This window comes from Haliotis asinina, chromosome 8, assembly GCF_037392515.1.
Source record: "Haliotis asinina isolate JCU_RB_2024 chromosome 8, JCU_Hal_asi_v2, whole genome shotgun sequence".
NCBI lineage: Eukaryota > Metazoa > Mollusca > Gastropoda > Lepetellida > Haliotidae > Haliotis > Haliotis asinina.
In genome coordinates, this window is record NC_090287.1 from 17,057,636 (window position 1) to 17,079,223 (window position 21,588).

At 40.2% G+C, this 21,588-nt stretch overlaps 1 protein-coding gene across 1 annotated transcript; it reads left to right on the forward strand.

Annotated features, from left to right (window-relative positions):
* The first annotated feature begins 955 nt into the window (after positions 1 to 955).
* On the forward strand, positions 956 to 4,948 carry LOC137294542 (apolipoprotein L4-like). Its single transcript, XM_067825581.1, has 2 exons — positions 956 to 1,001; positions 1,620 to 4,948. Exon 2 carries the CDS (start codon positions 1,628 to 1,630, stop codon positions 2,540 to 2,542), a length of 915 nt encoding a protein of 304 aa, XP_067681682.1. The 5' UTR covers positions 956 to 1,001; positions 1,620 to 1,627; the 3' UTR covers positions 2,543 to 4,948.
* The last annotated feature ends 16,640 nt before the right edge of the window (positions 4,949 to 21,588 follow it).

The following is a 21,588-nucleotide window of genomic DNA, read 5'->3' on the forward strand; positions in this document are numbered from 1 at the left end:
CCTGCAGAGAATGGATACCCAGTGGGATGTCACGGTCAAATGACAGTTAACTTTAGCGCTTTGCAGGAGGCATGTGTGGTAGTGCACTCCTGATAGACCGAGGAGAACTATTAGTGCCTTGAGTATACACCGTGTATATGAAGGTTAACGCAATGTAAATACACACATTCTTCATTATCAAGTGTCCATATTCTATACGCGGGTCTTTCTTTGTGCGTGCGCGTACAATCACGGACAACGAACAGCGTTCTGATACAGACTTACCCCTAGCGGAACTCCAAACAATGAATCAGTCGTCAGTAAGCCATTCTTGTCGTGTAATAGGCAACAACTGGGGTGGAATGGTAAGACTCGCTGACTTTGTTCATGCATGTTATTGAATTTATTGTGCGTTGATCAATGTTCATGATGTCAATCACAAGAATGTTTGATCCAGATTTCATTAACGACACCCAGCTTCAGTATTACCAGTACAAACAAAAAGCATTCCCATGTTCTGAAATATTATTGAAAGTTCATGCCTTGTTATAAGGCAAAATATCTTTTCTCTTAAATGTTTTAAAGAGTGACGTCATCAGTGTAAGTGGTAAAAAATACATATGTGTATCCTCGGCTTCAGCTGTGAAAACTAAAACCCATGATGCTATTCAGTCTTTGTACTCATGCGGGCGGTGGGGTATCCTAGTGGTTAAAACTTTCACACCTCACACCGAAGACCCGGGTTCGATTTCCCAGATGGGTACAATGTGTGAAGTCCATTTCTGGTGTCCCACGCCCGCGACTTTCCTCGTATACTTCTCTAGGTGGCGTAAAACCCAACTCAATTACTCGGCCACTCACACACTCAGGTCATTGTGGACTACGATAACCCACACGCATCACCATTCTATTATTAACGTAAGCATCCGTTTTGCTACGCGGCTGACGTGATACGGACGGTTTCATCCGACGCACTGCGCACATCACAGGAACACGACAGTCACGTCACAGGTAAATCACAGGTAACTACTTTTGAACCGAATGTTGAATTACAAAACACATTACACATTAACCACGTACAAACTACCGTGATGATTCAAAGATCGAATCGTAAAGATAACAGATAACAGAAAGCTCGACCCTTTCATATTTCGAATAGGTGTGTTTTAGGCCTAAGATGTGATATTTAACATTTAGTTTGTAGCATATTTTGCAGGTATTGAGACACAAAATACACTCTTCACGTGCCATATGTACTTGCCTGCCTTATGTGTCAATACGTCATGAGTGAGAATTGTATGAGGATGTTTGACGATACAATATAGAGTTAGATAGGGTATGCACGTTCCAATTTACTTCCTTGTGTATCGCTGCGTATAACCGTGTTGCTTTGTAAAGCAACTTATCAACAGCCTATACCTGGGTCACGCTGAAAACGGCAGCACGGAAGTTGTTAGTGGACTTTGAACTTAAGATAACTTACATAACAGTCATGTGTCTGAAAACATGCCTCTGTGTTGATGTTGTGACATCAAACAAATTGTTTTAGAAGCATTCTAGAAGGCGATCTTTGACCAATTGCAAGTGTTGTTATCATCAACAAACCTAAAGTGTGTTGTACTTTCTTGCTTGCTTCACAGTTTTCAAAATGGCTGAGATGGAATTCTCTTCGTTCTGTTCCGAAGTTGAGTCTTGCGGCAAACAACAAAAAGAACTCGCTATGGAACTACGTGCCTTTGCTGAAAACCTGCAGTCGGAACAGAGGGCGGTTGATATTGCAAAACTCACCTCCTCAAATGTGGGCCTCTTTGGGGGGAGTCTTGCAATTGCAGGCCTGGTTCTGGCGCCCGTTTCTGCTGGGGCTTCGTTAGGCTTGACTATAGCTGGAGGTCTGGTCGGGGGAGGGGTTGGTGTGTCAGGTATAACGTCCATGATAACTGACCATCGGATCACAAAGAAAGCTGAAGAATACGTTTCTCAAAGTCTTCATGATTATGCAAAAAAGTCAGATGATATTAAATCAAAACTGGATACGTTAATTACGACATTGCAAGAATCAGAGAAGAATTGTCTGCAAGATCTTATTGAAAAGAACACTGATATCAACATTGACACTAAGAACGATATCACTGAAATGATCAGAAGCGCTGAAAAAATGTCATTTCCGGTGGGTCTTGTAGGCAGAGGGAGAACTGTTATCCTATCAGTCAAGGACGTTGTTGACTCAGTAATCAAGGCCGTTAAAATTACCAAGGCAACTAAAAGGGCTGTTGGTGTGGTTGAGAGAATTGCAGCTGCTGCTGAGGCATCTGTCAGGATTTTCTCAACTGGAAGGTCTGTACGAACGGCTGCCGATGTTGGCACTGACGTCACTTCCGCCGCTGGAAAGGCTGCTACTGCCGGTAAAGTCGGGGTCAAGGTTGGAGGAGTGGTTCTTGCCGTTGCCGGAGTGGCAGTAGATCTCGGAGCTGTTATTTACTACAGTCGTAAAATACACAAAAACGAACCCTCAAAGACTGTAGAGAACATCTTGAAAATAGCTGATTGTCTGGACACAGAATGATGGAAGAAACAGACACAGTCCAGGTTATCATAGCTGTACATGTGTGGTAAATATGTAATTCATGTCAGCAAGCGTGACTACTAGATGTCGTTAGTCGCCTCTCCAATAAACATGGGTTCTTGAAGACTAATTCTAAAGTGAAATAACACAAATACAGACTGAAATACCCTGGTGACACGGAATTCGCGTCTACCCATTTTTCTACCATTGTTAGAGTGTATTGACTGGTTTGGGCTCGAGTTGAAAGTTGTTTTCCTAATTATTGTTTGTACAGATTATTCTCATTAGATTTGTGTAGGAATGTATAAACGTGAAGTATAGGTCACACCCTTTCTGAACAAAGTACTATGATGACATTCAAGAATTCACCTATATATGATGAGACTGATGGTACAGTACATTTCCACCATCAGATTGCGGTATCTAGAAGAACAACTTCTCCTATCATGTGATTTTAATACCAGGTTTCTACATTTTATACCCAATGACAACATATACTGCCTGTATGATTCTGATGACTATCCTTGTGATGATTTTGATTTTCCAAGATCCGCTAAAGAGCTATGTCGAACATTTGGAATCCATACATCACGTGCTTATGGGTCACACATAACTCAAGTGTTGTTGATTACATGTTAGCTAGTTCATCACTATTTCCTCATATGGCTGACTTTGGAATCTGTACTTACAGTCTATTATGATCTGAACCTACCACATCTGCACAACATAGTGGTACTCAACAAAATAACAACTGAGGTAAGTGACATGAATATGTGTGTTCTAAGGGAACAACCAATTTTTGAATCGTTTAATCCGATCAGTCATGGATACTTCTGATAAAATGAACGGACTTGTATATGCAGACATCAGTTTATACCAGGAATGTGTGTGATAACAGATGCAACAGGAGTTCTAGTGATCTAAGATACAACAAGGGTTCTAGTGATCTAAGATATATTAGGAGTTCTAGTGATCTAAGATATAACAGTTCTAGTGATCTAAGGTATATCAGGAGTTTTAGTGATCTAAGATACAACAGGGATTCTAGTGATCTAAGATACAACAGGGGTTCTGGTGATCTAAGATACAGCAGGGATTCTAGTGATCTAAGATGTAACAGGAGTTCTAGTTATCTAATATATATCAGGAGTTCTAGTGATCTAAGATAGAACAGGAGTTCTAGTGATCTAAGATACAACAGGGGTTCTGGTGATCTAAGATACAACAGGGATTCTAGTGATCTAAGATACAGCAGGGATTCTAGTGATCTAAGATACAACAGGGGTTCTGGTGATCTAAGATACAGCAGGGGTTCTGGTGATCTAAGATACAGCAGGGGTTCTGGTGATCTAAGATACAGCAGGGGTTCTGGTGATCTAAGATACAGCAGGGATTCTAGTGATCTAAGATACAACAGGGGTTCTAGTGATCTAAGATACAACAGGGGTTCTGGTGATCTAAGATACAGCAGGGATTCTAGTGATCTAAGATGTAACAGGAGTTCTAGTTATCTAATATATATCAGGAGTTCTAGTGATCTAAGATAGAACAGGAGTTCTAGTGATCTAAGATAGAACAGGGGTTCTGGTGATCTAAGATACAACAGGGATTCTAGTGATCTAAGATACAACAGGGGTTCTAGTGATCTAAGATACAACAGGGGTTCTGGTGATCTAAGATACAACAGGGATTCTGGTGATCTAAGATGTAACAGGAGTTCTAGTTATCTAATATATATCAGGAGTTCTAGTGGTCTAAGATAGAACAGGAGTTCTAGTGATCTAAGATAGAACAGGGGTTCTAGGGAGCTAAGATAGAACAGGGGTTCTAGTGATCTAAGACAGAACAGGAGTTCTAGTGATCTAAGATAGAACAGGGGTTCTGGTGATCTAAGACAGAACAGGGATTCTAGTGATCTAAGATACAACAGGGGTTCTGGTGATCTAAGATAGAACAGGGATTCTAGTGATCTAAGATACAACAGGAGTTCTAGTGATCTAAGATAGAACAGGGGTTCTAGGGAGCTAAGATAGAACAGGGGTTCTAGTGATCTAAGACAGAACAGGAGTTCTAGTGATCTAAGATAGAACAGAGGTTCTAGTGATCTAAGACAGAACAGGAGTTCTGGTGATCTAAGATATAACATGAGTGGTCAATCCCAACATCCATAGTGGGATGCAGAGTTGGAACAATTAATACATGATAAATATTCTGCACTGTGAGTTCATTGAGACAGTAATGAAGATTTTGATATATTTAGGCCACTCAGTAATTTGTTCAAGAGGACATTCAGTATCAAGAGATATACCTGCATGAACAGACACAGAAGCTTGGTGAATCCAGTAATAACTTTAAGCAGTTACTCAAACAGTATGACATGTATCGCAATAAATCTTTCCCTATTTCTGGTCAACGTTGGTTTAATCACCTTTTAACCTTGATTTATGTCAATCCAACAAACGTTGTTGACTCTCAGTCCAATTGGCATGTCTCAGATGCACACAGCCGTGTAAAACTTGTCATTGCGTAATGCAGCAAAAAGTCAAGAAGACGTTTTGCGCCATGTTATGATTATTCCTTCTCATAGTCATAAGTCACCAAGACCAGATGGTGTGGCAGAGGAACTTTTTAAAGCTTCTAGTAATTAAATTGTACCTTTTCTTACCTATACCCTTTATTTAAAAGTGGCTGTGAAGATGAAATAAAAAATTACAGAGATAAACCCCTCATTGACTCTATTTGGAAATTATTTTCTTCCATTTTGAATTAAGGCTTTCAGAAATGGTGTTATAAAATCATAATTATTCGACTTGTGCTCAAAGATTTGTCTAAATGTTTTCATGTAATATTGGTAGCCGTTAATGTTTGCGTTTTATGCCCACATCTTCATTAGCGGGTTATGTACTTTAATGGAATAGAAGGGTGGTTCGGGTGAAACAGTTTCATCAGATTTAACAATTTATGTTCACTAGTGTTTTGATGATGTTCTAGCCCTGCCTTATGCATGTAACCAATTACACAAATAGATTTATTTTCTTGAGAATGTTTGTAAATTCACTGGTATGTCAGTTACTCTTAAAAAATTCATGTTCTTTCTTACAAATGGTGGGTTTCTAAGAGGTTATGAAAAATTTATTTCAAATTTGTTAAACAAATTGAATCTGTATCATTTTATAGATATTTAGGACTTGTATTTACACCAATACCTGTATGGAGTAAAGCCCAGACATCTTGTTTCTCAGGCCATTAAGGCAGTATTCTCTGTCTAAGATAGATGGCTAAAATACTTGTATGATCCCACCTATATTATGTCATGGAGCTGTCGTTTGAGGCACCAGTTATTGTGAACTTATTACATTACACAAATAAAATTTCGTAAGCATTTTGTAAGTACTTGGGAATGTGGTAGATTCCATTTATAATTGTTTATATGACTACAGTTATCAAATAATGGTGCCATTTACTATACTTACCTCCAAAGTGACTCCCAAATCTCTGTTACGAAATGCTGAAATCATTAGATAATGTTGGATGTGTAACTCGTTAAACTAATGTTAAATAATATCCAACATACTTATTATCAAGGCTATATATGCACTGGTGAGTCGGGATATTGGAAATATCAAATATTTTATGCTTCTTTTTAAACAAAGATAATTTAAACCAATCCTGGTGTGTTTCCATTGTACAGTCACATAAAACTGTTTATTATTCTCACTTTACATATTATTATATGTAGAAGCATACTCAAATTACAACATTTGTTTAAATGTGAGATCTGCCCTTCCAAACATCAGATGTGGAAATTCTAATTTAGCAATAGGGACTGGCAAACTATTAAAAAACTGTTTCCATTGAAAGATTTGGTTTATTTTGTGAATCAAGAGGTATTAATGTTACTGGCATATTTTCTATATCTATGATTCTCTATGGTTCTGATTTTCCAGTTAAAGATCTTGTGAGATATTTTAGTCAGCTTCCATGATACTGTATTTGTGACTGTATTTATTAAAGAATAAAACTGTCTGTCGTAGCCTTTAAAGTATTTACTCATCATTTGGTATATTTAGAAGAATATGGGTATCGCTATATTGCAATCATTCTATAAAGTTAATGAAATACATAAATACATAAATGGAATATGAACATCGTAACATTACAGGTGCATCACAGACAAAAAGAAAACGTAATTCATCCTGAGGGATGTTTTTGTTACAAATTTTACATATTGTTAAGCATATTTATTATCTTTACATCTTATATTACAAAATATTAAATAATTAAATAAATATCGTCTATATTCTTGTAATATAAATACTTAAAAGTCTACATCTAATACAGATTTAATGCTCTATTAACCTACATAAGATGCCTTGATATCTGGCGTCAGACGTATGAAGTAATGTAACATAATAATCAATACGTATACAATATATTCCACAATCTGCTGATATATTATTATTATAAACATGTTTACCTACGCCAAGAGCATATTTACAGAAATTTGTATGAAATTTGTTAATTTGCCTTCTGTCTTTATAACCCCACATTTCTGCAACATAAACTAAAGTTCAAAGATCGTAAAAGGAATATTAACATTTACGTTGGGCATAAGTGCTTTCAGCTGGTGCTATCCACACAGAAGAATGCTGCTTGTTAAGCTATCCATGACAACAATGTGCCGAATTCTGTCAAGACAACACATTAGATTTCAAATCAAGGTGAAGAAGCGTGCCCTCAATGAAACTCCAAAGCTTGATGCACTAATTAATTTAATCTAAATGATAACAATTATCTGTTTCACTCGTATGAACTTGTAATTCCCACATTGCAGCTGTTTAGAATGTCAATATTTCTTTGTAGCACAATAACAGATCCATCAAATATATATAAATCATCAGCATAAAGCAAAAGTAATTATTCTAAAAATTAAGATCCAGCAAATATTCCTCTGATTTCTGCGCTTTCTAGCATTACTTGTAATTCTGATATAAACAGGGGCCCAAGATAAGACCTTGTCTAACTCCGTTGAGACAGTCAAATTAGTCAGTGATTGAAGAGTGATTTTTTATCCTTCGTCCACATTAAAAATTCGTCCATGGATAGACTCTAAAGCCTGAAGACATGTCCATTCATATTTTTGTACTGATTTCCAAAACCACACAATACTTCGTACAAGGAGACATTTATTACTGGTTCCTGCAAATGTAGCACAAAATACCTGTCTCGGTGATTAATCACGATCCTTAAAACTATCAAGTATGGACTTTCTCGATATTCAAGGAAAATGTTTGAGACAAGAGGAATTTATACCATGTAGATTCTCAAAAGATTTGCTTACATTTTTAGAATCTCAGTTCCGTTCCGTCAATCCACTGGATGTTTCAACATTGCATACCACTATCCCAAATGACAAACATAAGGAAAAACTTCGTTCCTTGATTCGTGGAGCTTTTGTAAACAAGCGCGGTGGATAAAGATATACTTACATGTCTGTCTCCTGAGGTTCAGGACAGATGAATTAGAATTTCTGCTTGGCAAAATCAACACAAGATAATTTATCCAAGAGGTTTTACTTAAGATTCTGCTATATCGTTCAATAACCAATTGCCTTCCACTGTTTTGCACCGTAAGTTGAAACTTAGAGGACCGCCTCAACTGTTTGATGTTTAAATCTATGCCTAAAGATTCCGAGTAACACAATAATCTACACAGAGCTGAATGACAAAAGGGGTGATTTCAACTTCAGCTTCTTTTTCATGTCGAGCAATTGCAATGTTCCAACATCTCCAGTTCTGGTGTTTACATTTCACATCTCTTCACAGGTAGGGAACTTGCTTACAGTCAGAGCGGAGTCTTTTGCGATGGAAACTGTGCGATCTGTCAGAGCCTTTGATAAATAATCGTTTTATTGTGACAAATGATTCCATAAAAAATGTATAAATAATACAAAGTGTTCCAGTGAGGGTTTATCCTCTTTCATCACAAAGCATGTACGAAAAGAACCGTACACATCAATTTCCACGAATTGTTCCAATGTCACAGAAACTTTGCGATACTAAATTCACATAAAAGTCCCTATTCTGACTTCTACCATACGTTCCCAAGTTATTTCAGGCGAACAAATGACTGGACTTAGCATATGTTTATGACGGGTGCCACAGGTGAGCAGGATGCACTCACCTTTTCGCTAACACCTGGTATCAGCACTATTCCATAGTGATTCATGAACACTTACTCTGCCATTGTATCGCATGGTGACAATCACTGGTTCAGACCCAATTTGTTTACAAACAACATCGTGCAACTGTGATGCTTCTGAAACAATTATATGCTCATGATGCTGTCACAACTGTACAATCGACTTTTTGGATGGATATAAATAAAACTGGAGGAACCGATCTCTGTACACTACAACATGGCAGGACACAGTTTCCCAACGGGGATAACATTCTGGGTGTGCGGTCGGACCATATTAGATGTATACAATAACCATCACTTCCCAGTTTTTGTTGATAAAACGGGAGTGAGCGCTTAAGCAACGCCGTAAGAAAATGTTTTCTTCACCTGGCGTTACAAGGTAAAAATATTTTGATGTCTATTTTTCCTGTGCATTGTTTTGCCTTCCTTTCTATGCAAACTGCAGAATAAAATATATATGAGGGATAATAACGAACGTAAAATACACTGGAACTGTCAATATTCATATGCGTTTCATTTTAGTTTGGGTATACATTAAGACGCTTACGGTGAACGTAACTGCTGGCTGAACAATGCTGTGCTCTAGTATAGTAACTGCTGAGTGAACAGTGTTGTAGTGCAGCACTTTCTAACGGAACAGTGTTGTACTGTAGTGTTGTGATGTGTGACGGAATAGTGTTGTACTGTTGTGTAGTGATGTGTGACGGAACTTAGTTGTACTGTAGTGAAATGATGCGTGACTGAACAGGTTTGTACTGTAGCGTAGTGATGTCTGACGGAATATCGTTGTACTGCTAGTGTAGTGATGTCTGACTGAACAGTGTTGTACTGTAGTGTAGTGATGTCTGACTGAACAGTGTAGTACTGTAATGTAGCAACACCAACAGTTCACCTTCGAACGAGACATGTTCAGCTGGTACCCGGTCTTGTCATCAAGGGGCAGTGGGCTACTCTAGTAATTAATGCGTTCGCTCGTCGCGCCGAAAACCCAGGTTCGGGTCCCCACATGAGTTCAATTTGCGCAGCTCATTTGTGATGTTCAAGGTGTGATATCAGTGGAATATTGCTCACTCACTCACTCACTCTCACCAATCAATGCGTGTCTGTATCTGCGCAACATATGTCATATTTGGGATTTCACTTTCTTGGTAAAGTACAAATTCTATTACTTTTTTTCGGTTGAGTCCCATCCGGGATTCGAACCCGCACCCTCAGAGTCAGGCACCTAATCGCCAGCACACAAAGTCAGCCGCCTGGCCCGCTCAGCCACCGCGACTTCCACAAAAATGAAAGTCAGACAACTGGTAGTCTAGACTGCGTACTTTGTGTACCCCTCTGATGAGTGTAAATTGGCACGGCTCCCACCCTCATTTCCTTGACGTTCTGTTGGTCCAAACGCTTAATTGATATAACTATTTACAACAAACAGATTTATATTTGACATTTTTTTGTACCTGAAATAGCAAAATAGATACAACAAAAAACACAAGCATATCAGAATTGTTTGAAACGACCGTAAAATATCTGAACAAGGGCCGCTGTCGAAAGATCAAACTCCTTGGAAACACGGAAGCCGCGTGGGGTGCTGCAAAGAGTACAACCTCTGCACCTTCAACAGGACATCCAATGTCAAAAGAAGTCGGTTGTGATTTGAATATGGCTATATGATAAAGCATGTTCAATAATAACTGGGTATCTAGCAAATATATCAGGGTATCTAGCTATACAACAGGGTATTAACATCTTTATATACACCTCACAAAAAATACGCCCAAAGTACTTTCAGTGTAATATAGGCATCGATATATACATTGTCCATTAACAAAAAAATAAACAAAATTATAAGCGTACAATCCCAAAAGTTTTACTACCCTCGAAACGATGCAGCCGCGATTCAAAACACTGTCAGGGCGGTTAGTCGTGCACTCAAGTATAATGAATACTTTGATTAGCTGGTTCATTTGCCGATACGCTCCGAGCTCTTTGCATGTATGTGTACAGATATGTTGGGTTTTGTAAATACATGCTCATTTGTTTCCAATCAACCAATTCTGAAATGGTGAACTACAGCTTGGCTGGAAACTGTCGTTCGTCCAAGTAAAATGCAGGACTTGAAACAGACAATCTGAGTTTTTCGTCCGAACCAGCCATCCGATAAAAATGGGTGCAGTTTCTTTGCAATAAACCGACATGGTAGCATGTCATGTTTACAAGTATGAAACCTGCCTATCTGTCTAATTACATAAAGTGACAGACGCAGAATTAGAGTGCACGAGCCGTAAATCAGTGTATTTTTTATGGTAAACATGAAGTAAATGAAGTATATTCCCATACACATTTAGGTGTTTATCTTCAAAAAGATTGTTATTGGAAAAAACAAATAGCAAAGGTAGTAAAAGTTGTGAGTCCTATGGTAAACTGTTTACGAAACTTTAAATATAGATTAAGTAGACATACATTAGAATGTATGTATACTTATTATATACTTCCACACTTTGATTATTGGTGCCACATATGGGACAACTGCACGACAGAACAATCTATTATTTTAGAAAATTGACAATTAGACGCTCCAAGAACGATTTGTGGAGCCGTGAGAGGAACTAGTCATGAAAAACTCTACAGTGAAACTAACTTCGTACCATTAGTCAAGAGTAGAGAAATCAAGAAACTTACTTTATGCTACTAAATGAATTATAATCTTACTCCAAACTACTTATCTGATTTAATTCCAGAACATGCTTCAGCTTTAAGTTCTTACAATCTGAGAAATAATGATAGTATTCGCACAATTCGTTGCCACACAGAGTTGTATGCTCGGTCCTTTTTACCAAACACCATACTCCTATGGAACAATTTACCACCTGAAATAATTAACTCAGAATCAGTAAATTCATTCAATAAACGACTACAGACCACAAAAAGACATGTTTTCTTTGACAAAAACTTTGGATCTAGATTTTGTCAAATAATTCATGCTCGTCTCAGATTATGGTGTAGTGACTTGAACGCTCATCGTTTTAATAGACATATTTCAGAAAATCCAAATTGTGCATATGCGTATCCATGGGAAGACTCTCTCCACTACTTCTTTTCTTGCCCTTAGTATGACTTAATAAGATCAGATCAATTTTGTACATTAATGGCTTTGACTTAAATACAGTTCTTCAAGGTAATCGAACTTCAAGCAACAGAATTAATCAACTCATTCTTGACTCTGTTCATACATACATACATGCTGCTTTCAAATAGATTCAAATTTTTCTAGAATACAATTACTATGAATCCTTTTAATGCAACTTGTGTAGACCTATTTTCCCGAATGATCTCATGCCTTTGTGGAAATAACTGTTCTTTTTGCTTTTTTCTGAAATAATTCATTGCCTCTGAACTGTATTAATTTTTTATCGTATTATATTATACCATTAGTTAATGGAGAGGCACTTACAGCCTTTGACTTGTTGTGCCAATCCATGTTCATGTTATTTATATTTTTCATGAATAAAATATGTGTATAGAAAAGTGTATTTTTATTATGTATAGCCTGATAGTTGTTAAGTTCAAATTGCATATGGTCAGTTATTGAAGTTGTGGATTGCATACTGACAGGCTGACAGTCACCTCATATCAATAGAACAGACACTGAGTTTTGTCTGTGACAGAGGCTCATTATTACAATCAACATTTTTTGTTTGTTTATATTGACATGAATTAAAACATATCTTTGTTCACGCTGAACATTTTTAACATTGGGATTAGTATTTCTAACGCTACGATTTCTTGTAAACTTGGTTTGTAAATCTGCCGACCCCCATAGAGCAAAATGTAAAAGAAAACATAACAGAAAGTATTGAACCAGTGTATTTTTATTACTGCAGACCCAAGAAATATCTTTTGTTCTCCAACTTCGACCACAGTGATAGTCCTTGAAAGCATCACTTGCTGTGTTTTCTTGGCTAAATAGCCGAGCGAACCTCATTAGGTGTCTTACCGGGACTTAGACGTTTGCTATTACAGTAAAAACCCTTTGATGTTTGGGGGTTTACGGTGCATGCTGTTTTAAGGGACGAAATAGGTGTAGTCTCTTACATGATTGAAATCAATAAAGTTGATGTGAACTCACTTTGTTTTGACAAACATCGACTGACATTGATGGACACTACCACAATAGTTTGGGTATATAATATGTTAGTCATACTTTCAAATTCATCACTTTTATCATGGCAAACCAGCAGTTTGAATTTCATTCCGACCGAGGTTCCAGATATTCATGTATCGAAGGGTACATGTTCCGAACGAACCGTACGCGAAATGCAGCATCCTGGATGTCCTGGAGATGTATAGAGAAGACCTGCAACTCCACTGTCCATGACATAGTAACCGAGCATCCTGGATGTCCTGGAGATGTGTAGAGAAGACCTGCAACTCCACTGTCTCCACTGTCCATGACATAGTAACCAAGCATTCCAGATGTCCTAGAGATGTATAGAGAAGACCTGCAACTCCACTGTCTCCACTGTCCATGACATAGCAACCAAGCATTCCAGATGTCCTAGAGATGTATAGAGAAGACCTGCAACTCCACTGTCTCCACTGTCGATGACATAGTAGCCAAGCATCCTGGATGTCCTGGACATGTACAGAGAAGACCTGCAACTCCACTGTCTCCACTGTCCATGACATAGTAACCAAGCATTCCAGATGTCCTAGAGATGTATAGAGAAGACCTGCAACTCCACTGTCTCCACTGTCGATAACATAGTAACCAATCATCCTGGATGTCCTGGACATGTATAGAGAAGACCTGCAACTCCACTGTCTCCACTGTCCATGACATAGTAACCAAGCATCCCGGATGTCCTGGACATGTATAGAGAAGACCTGCAACTCCACTGTCTCTACTGTCGATGATATAGTAGCCAAGCATCCTGGATGTCCTGGACATGTATACAGAAGACCTGCAACTCCACTGTCTCTACTGTCGATGATATAGTAGCCAAGCATCTTGGATGTCCTGGACATGTATAGAGAAGACCTGCAACTCCACTGTCTCTACTGTCGATGATATAGTAGCCAAGCATCCTGGATGTCCTGGACATGTATAGAGACGACCTGCAACTCCACTGTCTCCACTGTCGATGATATAGTAGCCAAGCATCTTGGATGTCCTGGACATGTATAGAGAAGACCTGCAACTCCACTGTCTCTACTGTCGATGATATAGTAGCCAAGCATCCTGGATGTCCTGGACATGTATAAAGACGACCTGCAACTCCACTGTCTCTACTGTCGATGATATAGTAGCCAAGCATCTTGGATGTCCTGGACATGTATAGAGAAGACCTGCAACTCCACTGTCTCCACTGTCCATGACATAGTAACCAAGCATCCCGGATGTCCTGGACATGTATAGAGAAGACCTGCAACTCCACTGTCTCCACTGTCGATGATATAGTAGCCAAGCATCCTGGATGTCCTGGACATGTATAGAGAAGACCTGCAACTCCACTGTCCATGACATAGTAACCAAGCATCCCGGATGTCCTGGACATGTATAGAGAAGACCTGCAACTCCACTGTCTCCACTGTCCATGACATAGTAACCAAGCATTCCAGATGTCCTAGAGATGTATAGAGAAGACCTGCAATTCCACTGTCTCTACTGTCGATGATATAGTAGCCAAGCATCCTGGATGTCCTGGACATGTATAAAGACGACCTGCAACTCCACTGTCTCTACTGTCGATGATATAGTAGCCAAGCATCCTGGATGTCCTGGACATGTATAGAGAAGACCTGCAACTCCACTGTCTCTACTGTCGATGATATAGTAGCCAAGCATCTTGGATGTCCTGGACATGTATAGAGAAGACCTGCAACTCCACTGTCTCTACTGTCGATGATATAGTAGCCAAGCATCCTGGATGTCCTGGACATGTATAGAGACGACCTGCAACTCCACTGTCTCCACTGTCGATGATATAGTAGCCAAGCATCTTGGATGTCCTGGGCATGTATAGAGAAGACCTGCAACTCCACTGTCTCTACTGTCGATGATATAGTAGCCAAGCATCCTGGATGTCCTGGACATGTATAGAGACGACCTGCAACTCCACTGTCTCTACTGTCGATGATATAGTAGCCACGCATCTTGGATGTCCTGGACATGTATAGAGAAGACCTGCAACTCCACTGTCTCCACTGTCGATGATATAGTAGCCAAGCATCTTGGATGTCCTGGACATGTATAGAGAAGACCTGCAACTCCACTGTCTCCACTGTCGATGACATAGTAACCAAGCATCCCGGATGTCCTGGACATGTATAGAGAAGACCTGCAACTCCACTGTCTCCACTGTCGATGACATAGTAACCAAGCATCCTGGATGTCCTGGAGAAGTATAGAGAAGACCTGCAACTCCACTGTCTCCACTGTCGATGACATAGTAACCAAGCATCCTGGATGTCCTGGAGAAGTATAGAGAAGGCCTGCAACTCCACTGTCTCCACTGTCGATGATATAGTAGCCAAGCATCCTGGATGTCCTGGACATGTATAGAGAAGACCTGGAACTCCACTGTCTCTACTGTCGATGATATAGTAGCCAAGCATCCTGGATGTCCTGGAGAAGTATAGAGAAGACCTGCAACTCCACTGTCTCTACTGTCGATGATATAGTAGCCAAGCATCCTGGATGTCCTGGAGAAGTATAGAGAAGACCTGCAACTCCACTGTCTCTACTGTCGATGACATAGTAGCCAAGCATCCTGGATGTCCTGGACATGTATAGAGAAGACCTGCAACTCCACTGTCTCCACTGTCGATGACATAGTAGCCAAGCATCCTGGATGTCCTGGAGAAGTATAGAGAAGACCTGCAACTCCACTGTCTCCACTGTCCATGACATAGTAACCAAGCATTCCAGATGTCCTAGAGATGTATAGAGAAGACCTGCAATTCCACTGTCTCTACTGTCGATGATATAGTAGCCAAGCATCCTGGATGTCCTGGACATGTATAGAGAAGACCTGCAACTCCACTGTCTCTACTGTCGATGATATAGTAGCCAAGCATCTTGGATGTCCTGGACATGTATAGAGAAGACCTGCAACTCCACTGTCTCCACTGTCGATGACATAGTAGCCAAGCATCCTGGATGTCCTGGAGAAGTATAGAGAAGACCTGCAACTCCACTGTCTCCACTGTCGATGATATAGTAGCCAAGCATCCTGACATGCATAACAATGAACGTGTCAACAATGATGTAAATATCCGCTATGATAATAACTGTAACATATAACAAGAGAGTAAAACATTTCTTAGTCGGCATATCTAATGTATAGAAAATTAATAAAGTGTGATCCTATATCTCTAGGTGCGAGAAACATTGGAGCGACTGAAAGTGAGGGCCAAGACATCGTTGACACCCAGGTATTATCGAATCGCACCCATTCTTCCAAACGCTCAGGAGGTAACCTCAATTCAGCGAATCACTCTGAGCATATCGATTCGTCCACACACCCGGCGGTTAGGCCTCGCATTGTTTTTGAGTCGTGGGACAACCCTTATGCTTCTGTCATGATGGCGAGGGCAATATCAACTGCATGGTCGCAGATACAGTCATTCCCCCGTTCGTCAAATAGTGGGTTGGATATCAGAGACAGGTTGCACTCATGCTCCCGTATGTCATGATACCCAATACCCATTCAGCAAACCGAACCTATACCGCTCTCACCTGTTTACTAGGATGGCGTCTATGATTGGGCCTCTATTTCCTCTCCACAAAGCGTCTGCATTTTGCAAATGACGGTGAACGAAGCATTTCGTAACCTGAAGCGAGTTCAGTTCGTCGAGATTCTCCTTTCCCTTCCACCAATTTTCATGAGTTCACCAAACTCATGGTTGCACAGTCGGTGGATGAGTGCATTACCACTTTGTGTCCTAAATGCACTAAGTCACCTTTCCTCACTGGGGATCGGAAATAAGCTCACTTGGATACTGCTATGCGCCGTACGCTTCCCTGTATTAACTGCACCCTATCAGCTGTAGATACGTGCACTGGCGCGGCTGTAGTCGAACATGCCAACACAGATGCCCTGGCCTACATCCGTCGGACGATGGGTCTGGTGTTTTGTTTTTGGAACACTTCACCCATTTCTTTGGTCATCTGCTCGTAATCAGATGCAGGGAACCCCTAAGTCATACATCCTGACATGATAGACTTCAGGTGAAAGCGTACCGTCAACAATGGCCATCTGATTATGTTTTAATTGGGCATATTCACAGTGTATCCCTGAAGGTCGACCGCGAAATACAGTTGCAGGGACCTCTTTAAACTCCAGCTAGATGACTCTTTGACAAAAGCTGGGGCCTACTGCCACCAGTTGTGCCGATCTCGGATACGCCTGTAGGTGGGAGATTAAGGGTAATTGCCCCAGTTGGACGATTCTCAACGAACCGTTCGTACTTTCACCATTAAGTCAGTCATCGGATAACCACCCCTAACACTCGTCCCATCACCCCGGACTTACCCTCTGAATCAGTTGACTGTTCTACAAACCACCATAAAGATATTACTTGAGAAGAAGTCTCTGTTATGGATTCTACTCTCTGATATTTCTTGTCCCAAACTCCCAGTATCTGCTGTCACCAACTCGCTGGATGATATCTATAAGTCTGCTCCGAAGCATTTTGAAGAAAGGGGATTACTTAATCAGCCTCGACCTTCCTGGTGCATAGCTCCACGTCCACCCGCATCATTGCAAATACTACTGAAATTTCTACATCCCAGCGGACTTACAAATCGGTTGATAACAAAGCCTATCATGCATTGCCTTCACTTTCGGGGGATCACATTCGAGTCTTACATCGACGATTGTATCCACGCCCAACACTCTCTGGTCATTCTCCTACATCACCATGCTTTGGCAGTTAGGGTGGTTGATAGGTGAAGGAAATCGCAGTTAACACCCACCCAGAGACAAGTTCATCTCGCTGAGGTTGATGTTTGTGCCCCAAGACAAGTGCCTCGAAATACAACGTGGAGTTTCGCAGGCATGGTCTCAGGAGAAAATGCTGCATCAGTGGCAGGCGCTACTAGGCCTTCCCATCAGACAACTCAACAGTGTTAGAAACCATCCCAGTTCAATGGAATCCTAATCTCGAATCTCCTAAAGTAGACATTTCAGTTCTTTCACCTTATCGACTCCCTCAGCAGACTCATTCTAGGAGTCCAGAATGTCATCGTCAACACACTGAAAGGCATCTCAGACGGAGTGGACGTTACGTCCCCAGGTAACCCGAACGATCATTTAACCGATCACCAAACAACAGGTAGACCTGTTCGCGACCAAGGTTCAATCACTAACTTCGAAGTTCGTGTCCCCACTCCGGATGACCCACGTAGGTCTAGACGGAAAGCACGTATTTCCTCCGCGAACCCATCTTGCAAACTCTAATTCAGGAATTGTCGATCACACGTCGCCTCCATTCTATCTCTTTATGATAACGAGTGGAAACACTATTTTTCTGCTTCAGCTCGGCTCATTGCTGAGCACTTATGCTCTATATGGAAACTCAAGTATACTAAATTTTTAGGTCAGCTATGTATCCTGTTGTTATTATCTCGTTTTTGGCTGCCGCTACTGGAGGGAAGGTTTCTACAGTTCTTGAGCTTTAATATCTTTTACGCTCGTACAGACTAATGGATCAGTCTAGGAAGTTCCGGCCGACGGCCTTCGGATCTATCTGTTGTCCTTTGGTATCTCGTACTGCTGCAGGAAAAGGACTGCACATGGTGTTTAAAACCTTCTTCCTAGTAGTATTGCCTATATCTATATCTGAGCTCCATATGCTTGATGTCAAGTTCGAGAGGAAGTATGACAAGGCTTTCCTTGGTCTCCGCTGGGATTTTGTAGTGAAGAATCAGCTGCCAGGGCAACTGGATCGAACTTTCACAATTCTCCCTTTGTTTACCATCCTTAACCATGATGATTCATAACACACACTGCCGTTGGCACTCCGGACCTTTGAGCTGCCTCTCAAGATCGTGGTAGGTGGAAACGCTTATGACAGCAAACTGAAGTGTTGTCGGCCAGTGTTGAATTTAGCAGTACCCTAAGGGAATGAAGCAAAATATTTCATTAAGAACTTCAGTTATCTAGAAATGATAATGTCAACTAACTAGTACTCGTACAGTGATTTATTTTGAAAGCGTTATCAACCAACTGTATCCACGACTATCACCTTGTACAGTGATGATAACTTTACATAGGAGGGTAACGTTTAACTCTCGTATAAACAAAAAACGAATATTCTATATAAAGAATATTGTACACCTTTTGAAAGCTTACTTATCAAATATTTCATATGTTGTCAAGTTTTACCAAGAAACTGAGAAATGAAGGAATATTGTGGCATTGTGCGGGACAAAATCCGCGATGCGCTTTTGAGATCTGAAAAATTTAGAGGGTCATTATTCAAATTGGCTGCCAGTTGTAGTGTATAAAAGATGAAGTGTTTCCGTCATTTACGAACTTGAACTACACTCACAGTGATAAAAATAAAACAGAAAAAAACCCGTGGCAACATTTCTATCAACCAAAGCACGATCGTACCGCTCACTATATCCGGTTTGCATTGTATAAGATCATACGCTGTGATTGTGGATAAGCCAGACACTGAAAAGTTAAACGCTCGAACGCTTGCATTAATCCACCATGCTGTGCGACTGAAGAGATACAAACACCCGAGGCACTGCGAACATCACGCCACAGGTAAATCACGGGTAGATATTTCGCAATCAAATATTGAATTACAAATTCACTTTACACATAATCCACGTAGAAATGTTTATCTAGGATACCATGGTGAATTTCAAACATCACCTCATAGAGATAACAGCTAACCCGCACCTTTCATGTTTAGATTTACTTGAGGCCTATTGGATTTAGTGAGATGTATGTGGTATTTAGTTTGTTTCATTGTAATAAGTCACAATCTAAAGAGTTTTCGTTACTTCTTTGGCTGAATTATCTATGTCAATAACGTCAACAAGACATGGATAGTAAATTACGAGTGGGTAAATTGTGTCGACTCCACTATAGCCAGATACGTAAATCTACGGTTAGTGCAATTTACTTCCTTGAATATCGCTGCTTGAAAAAAACATCTTACTTGAATGGTAACGGAACATCAACAGTCTAATCTGGGTCAATGTGAAAGGGTCCACACGACCGTATAAATTCATCGGCAAAGGAAAAAAATACTCCATTGTTGACGATTGTTGTTTGAATTTCAGAACGTTTCTTACATTTGTTTCAATATATGTAAATAAGCGCACTGTTGCTTGGCTGGAATTCAATGTTTATTTGACCTGTGACCCAACAGCTTTTTTTAGGTGAAGAAAGAAGACGGTAAGGTGAAATACTTGCTAGCTGAATGCCAGGAGGAGGCGTTCTATTGTACAGATCTCCAATGAGGGGATTAAAGACACATATATATGCCGAGTTGGACAGGAACAGTATGCTATACAGTTATACTATATCTTTCCAAAATGTCGTATTAGTGGTAATTTTAACTTTGTTCCTTGTTTTAGAAGCGTTTGAGGAAATAATCGCCAAAACGGTAAAACATGCAGAGCAGAATGCACAATACAAGCGGAAAAGCATGCAGTATCCGTCACTATGAAAAAGGCCAACGATGTGTGTTTAATGTTATCTCTCTATTTTGTTTGCAAAAGAGGAAGTCGTCCTACCATGACTGAGGATGGCAAATCGAAACATCACCATGAACTGCCTTGACACTGGGGTTTCGCACTCTGCAGTTTCCCGACATTTCAACGTTCATCTGTCAGTTTTTCAAATCTTTATTCACAAAATGTATGTAGGCCAGCATTACTTGCTTGCAGCCATATGTGATTGGTGGTACTTTACAGCATGATAGATAAACAGTGCTACATTTCTGATGACAGAAGTGTTGTAGAGGACATCAATATATTAAACATTTAGCAGAGAAGGATATGTATGGAACACATGTATCATGGCCTTTGGAGTCTTTCCTTCTGACCAATTCCATCCAAGATCCCCCGAGAAGTGGCCGTCCAAGAAATACCACCCAAGCGCAGGATACACTACAAACGGGTTGCTCACTTGCGTCATCGTCCTGCCACTAGACATCCCTGTTTCAAGACGAATTTCCGACCAAACAGTCAGGAATCGACAGGTGGCAATTCGACCAACAAGGCCAGTTGTCGCCCCTGTTTTGAGTGACATCAACTGGTGCAGTCGATTCGTTAGTGTCAAAGAGTCTCCAACTGGAACCTTAGAAACTGGAAGCGAGTCTCGTTCACAGATTAATGCCACAACTGGCCATCGCATTGGGGGAAGACTGGGGAAGAATGTTGCAGGACTTATCCAGTCTATGTCGAGACTGCCGTGCACTTTGAATGATATATTTGTTTTGTCATTTGTGTCATCTTATCGAAATGGGAGTAATTTTAGCTAATTAACAGGCTATATTTACTCAATAAGTTTCAGAATTGTCCCTCCTGTGGTCTCGGCGAGAAAACAAAGTTACAGAGACGAAGAATCCGGGTGAGACATATAAAAAGCCATTTCAAATTAGGAAAAATGACGTCAGTTAACAGTGAACTATAAACTTTGTCTGAAATGGCTTCAAATAGCATGACGTGTCAAAAACCATAATTTTTGGAGAGCGGTATGTTTGTTTCTGTTTTTGGATTTTTTTCATGAAAATGGCTTTGAAACTATCAGACATTTCACCAAATGTTGCGATCATCAACAAAACTAATGTGAGTTCTACGCTTTCACTTCAGAGTTTTCAAA

Coding starts and splice junctions, on each gene's coding strand:
- LOC137294542 (XM_067825581.1), top strand. CDS start 1,628: ATGGCTGAGATGGAATTCTCTTCGTTCTGTTCCGAAGTTGAGTCTTGC.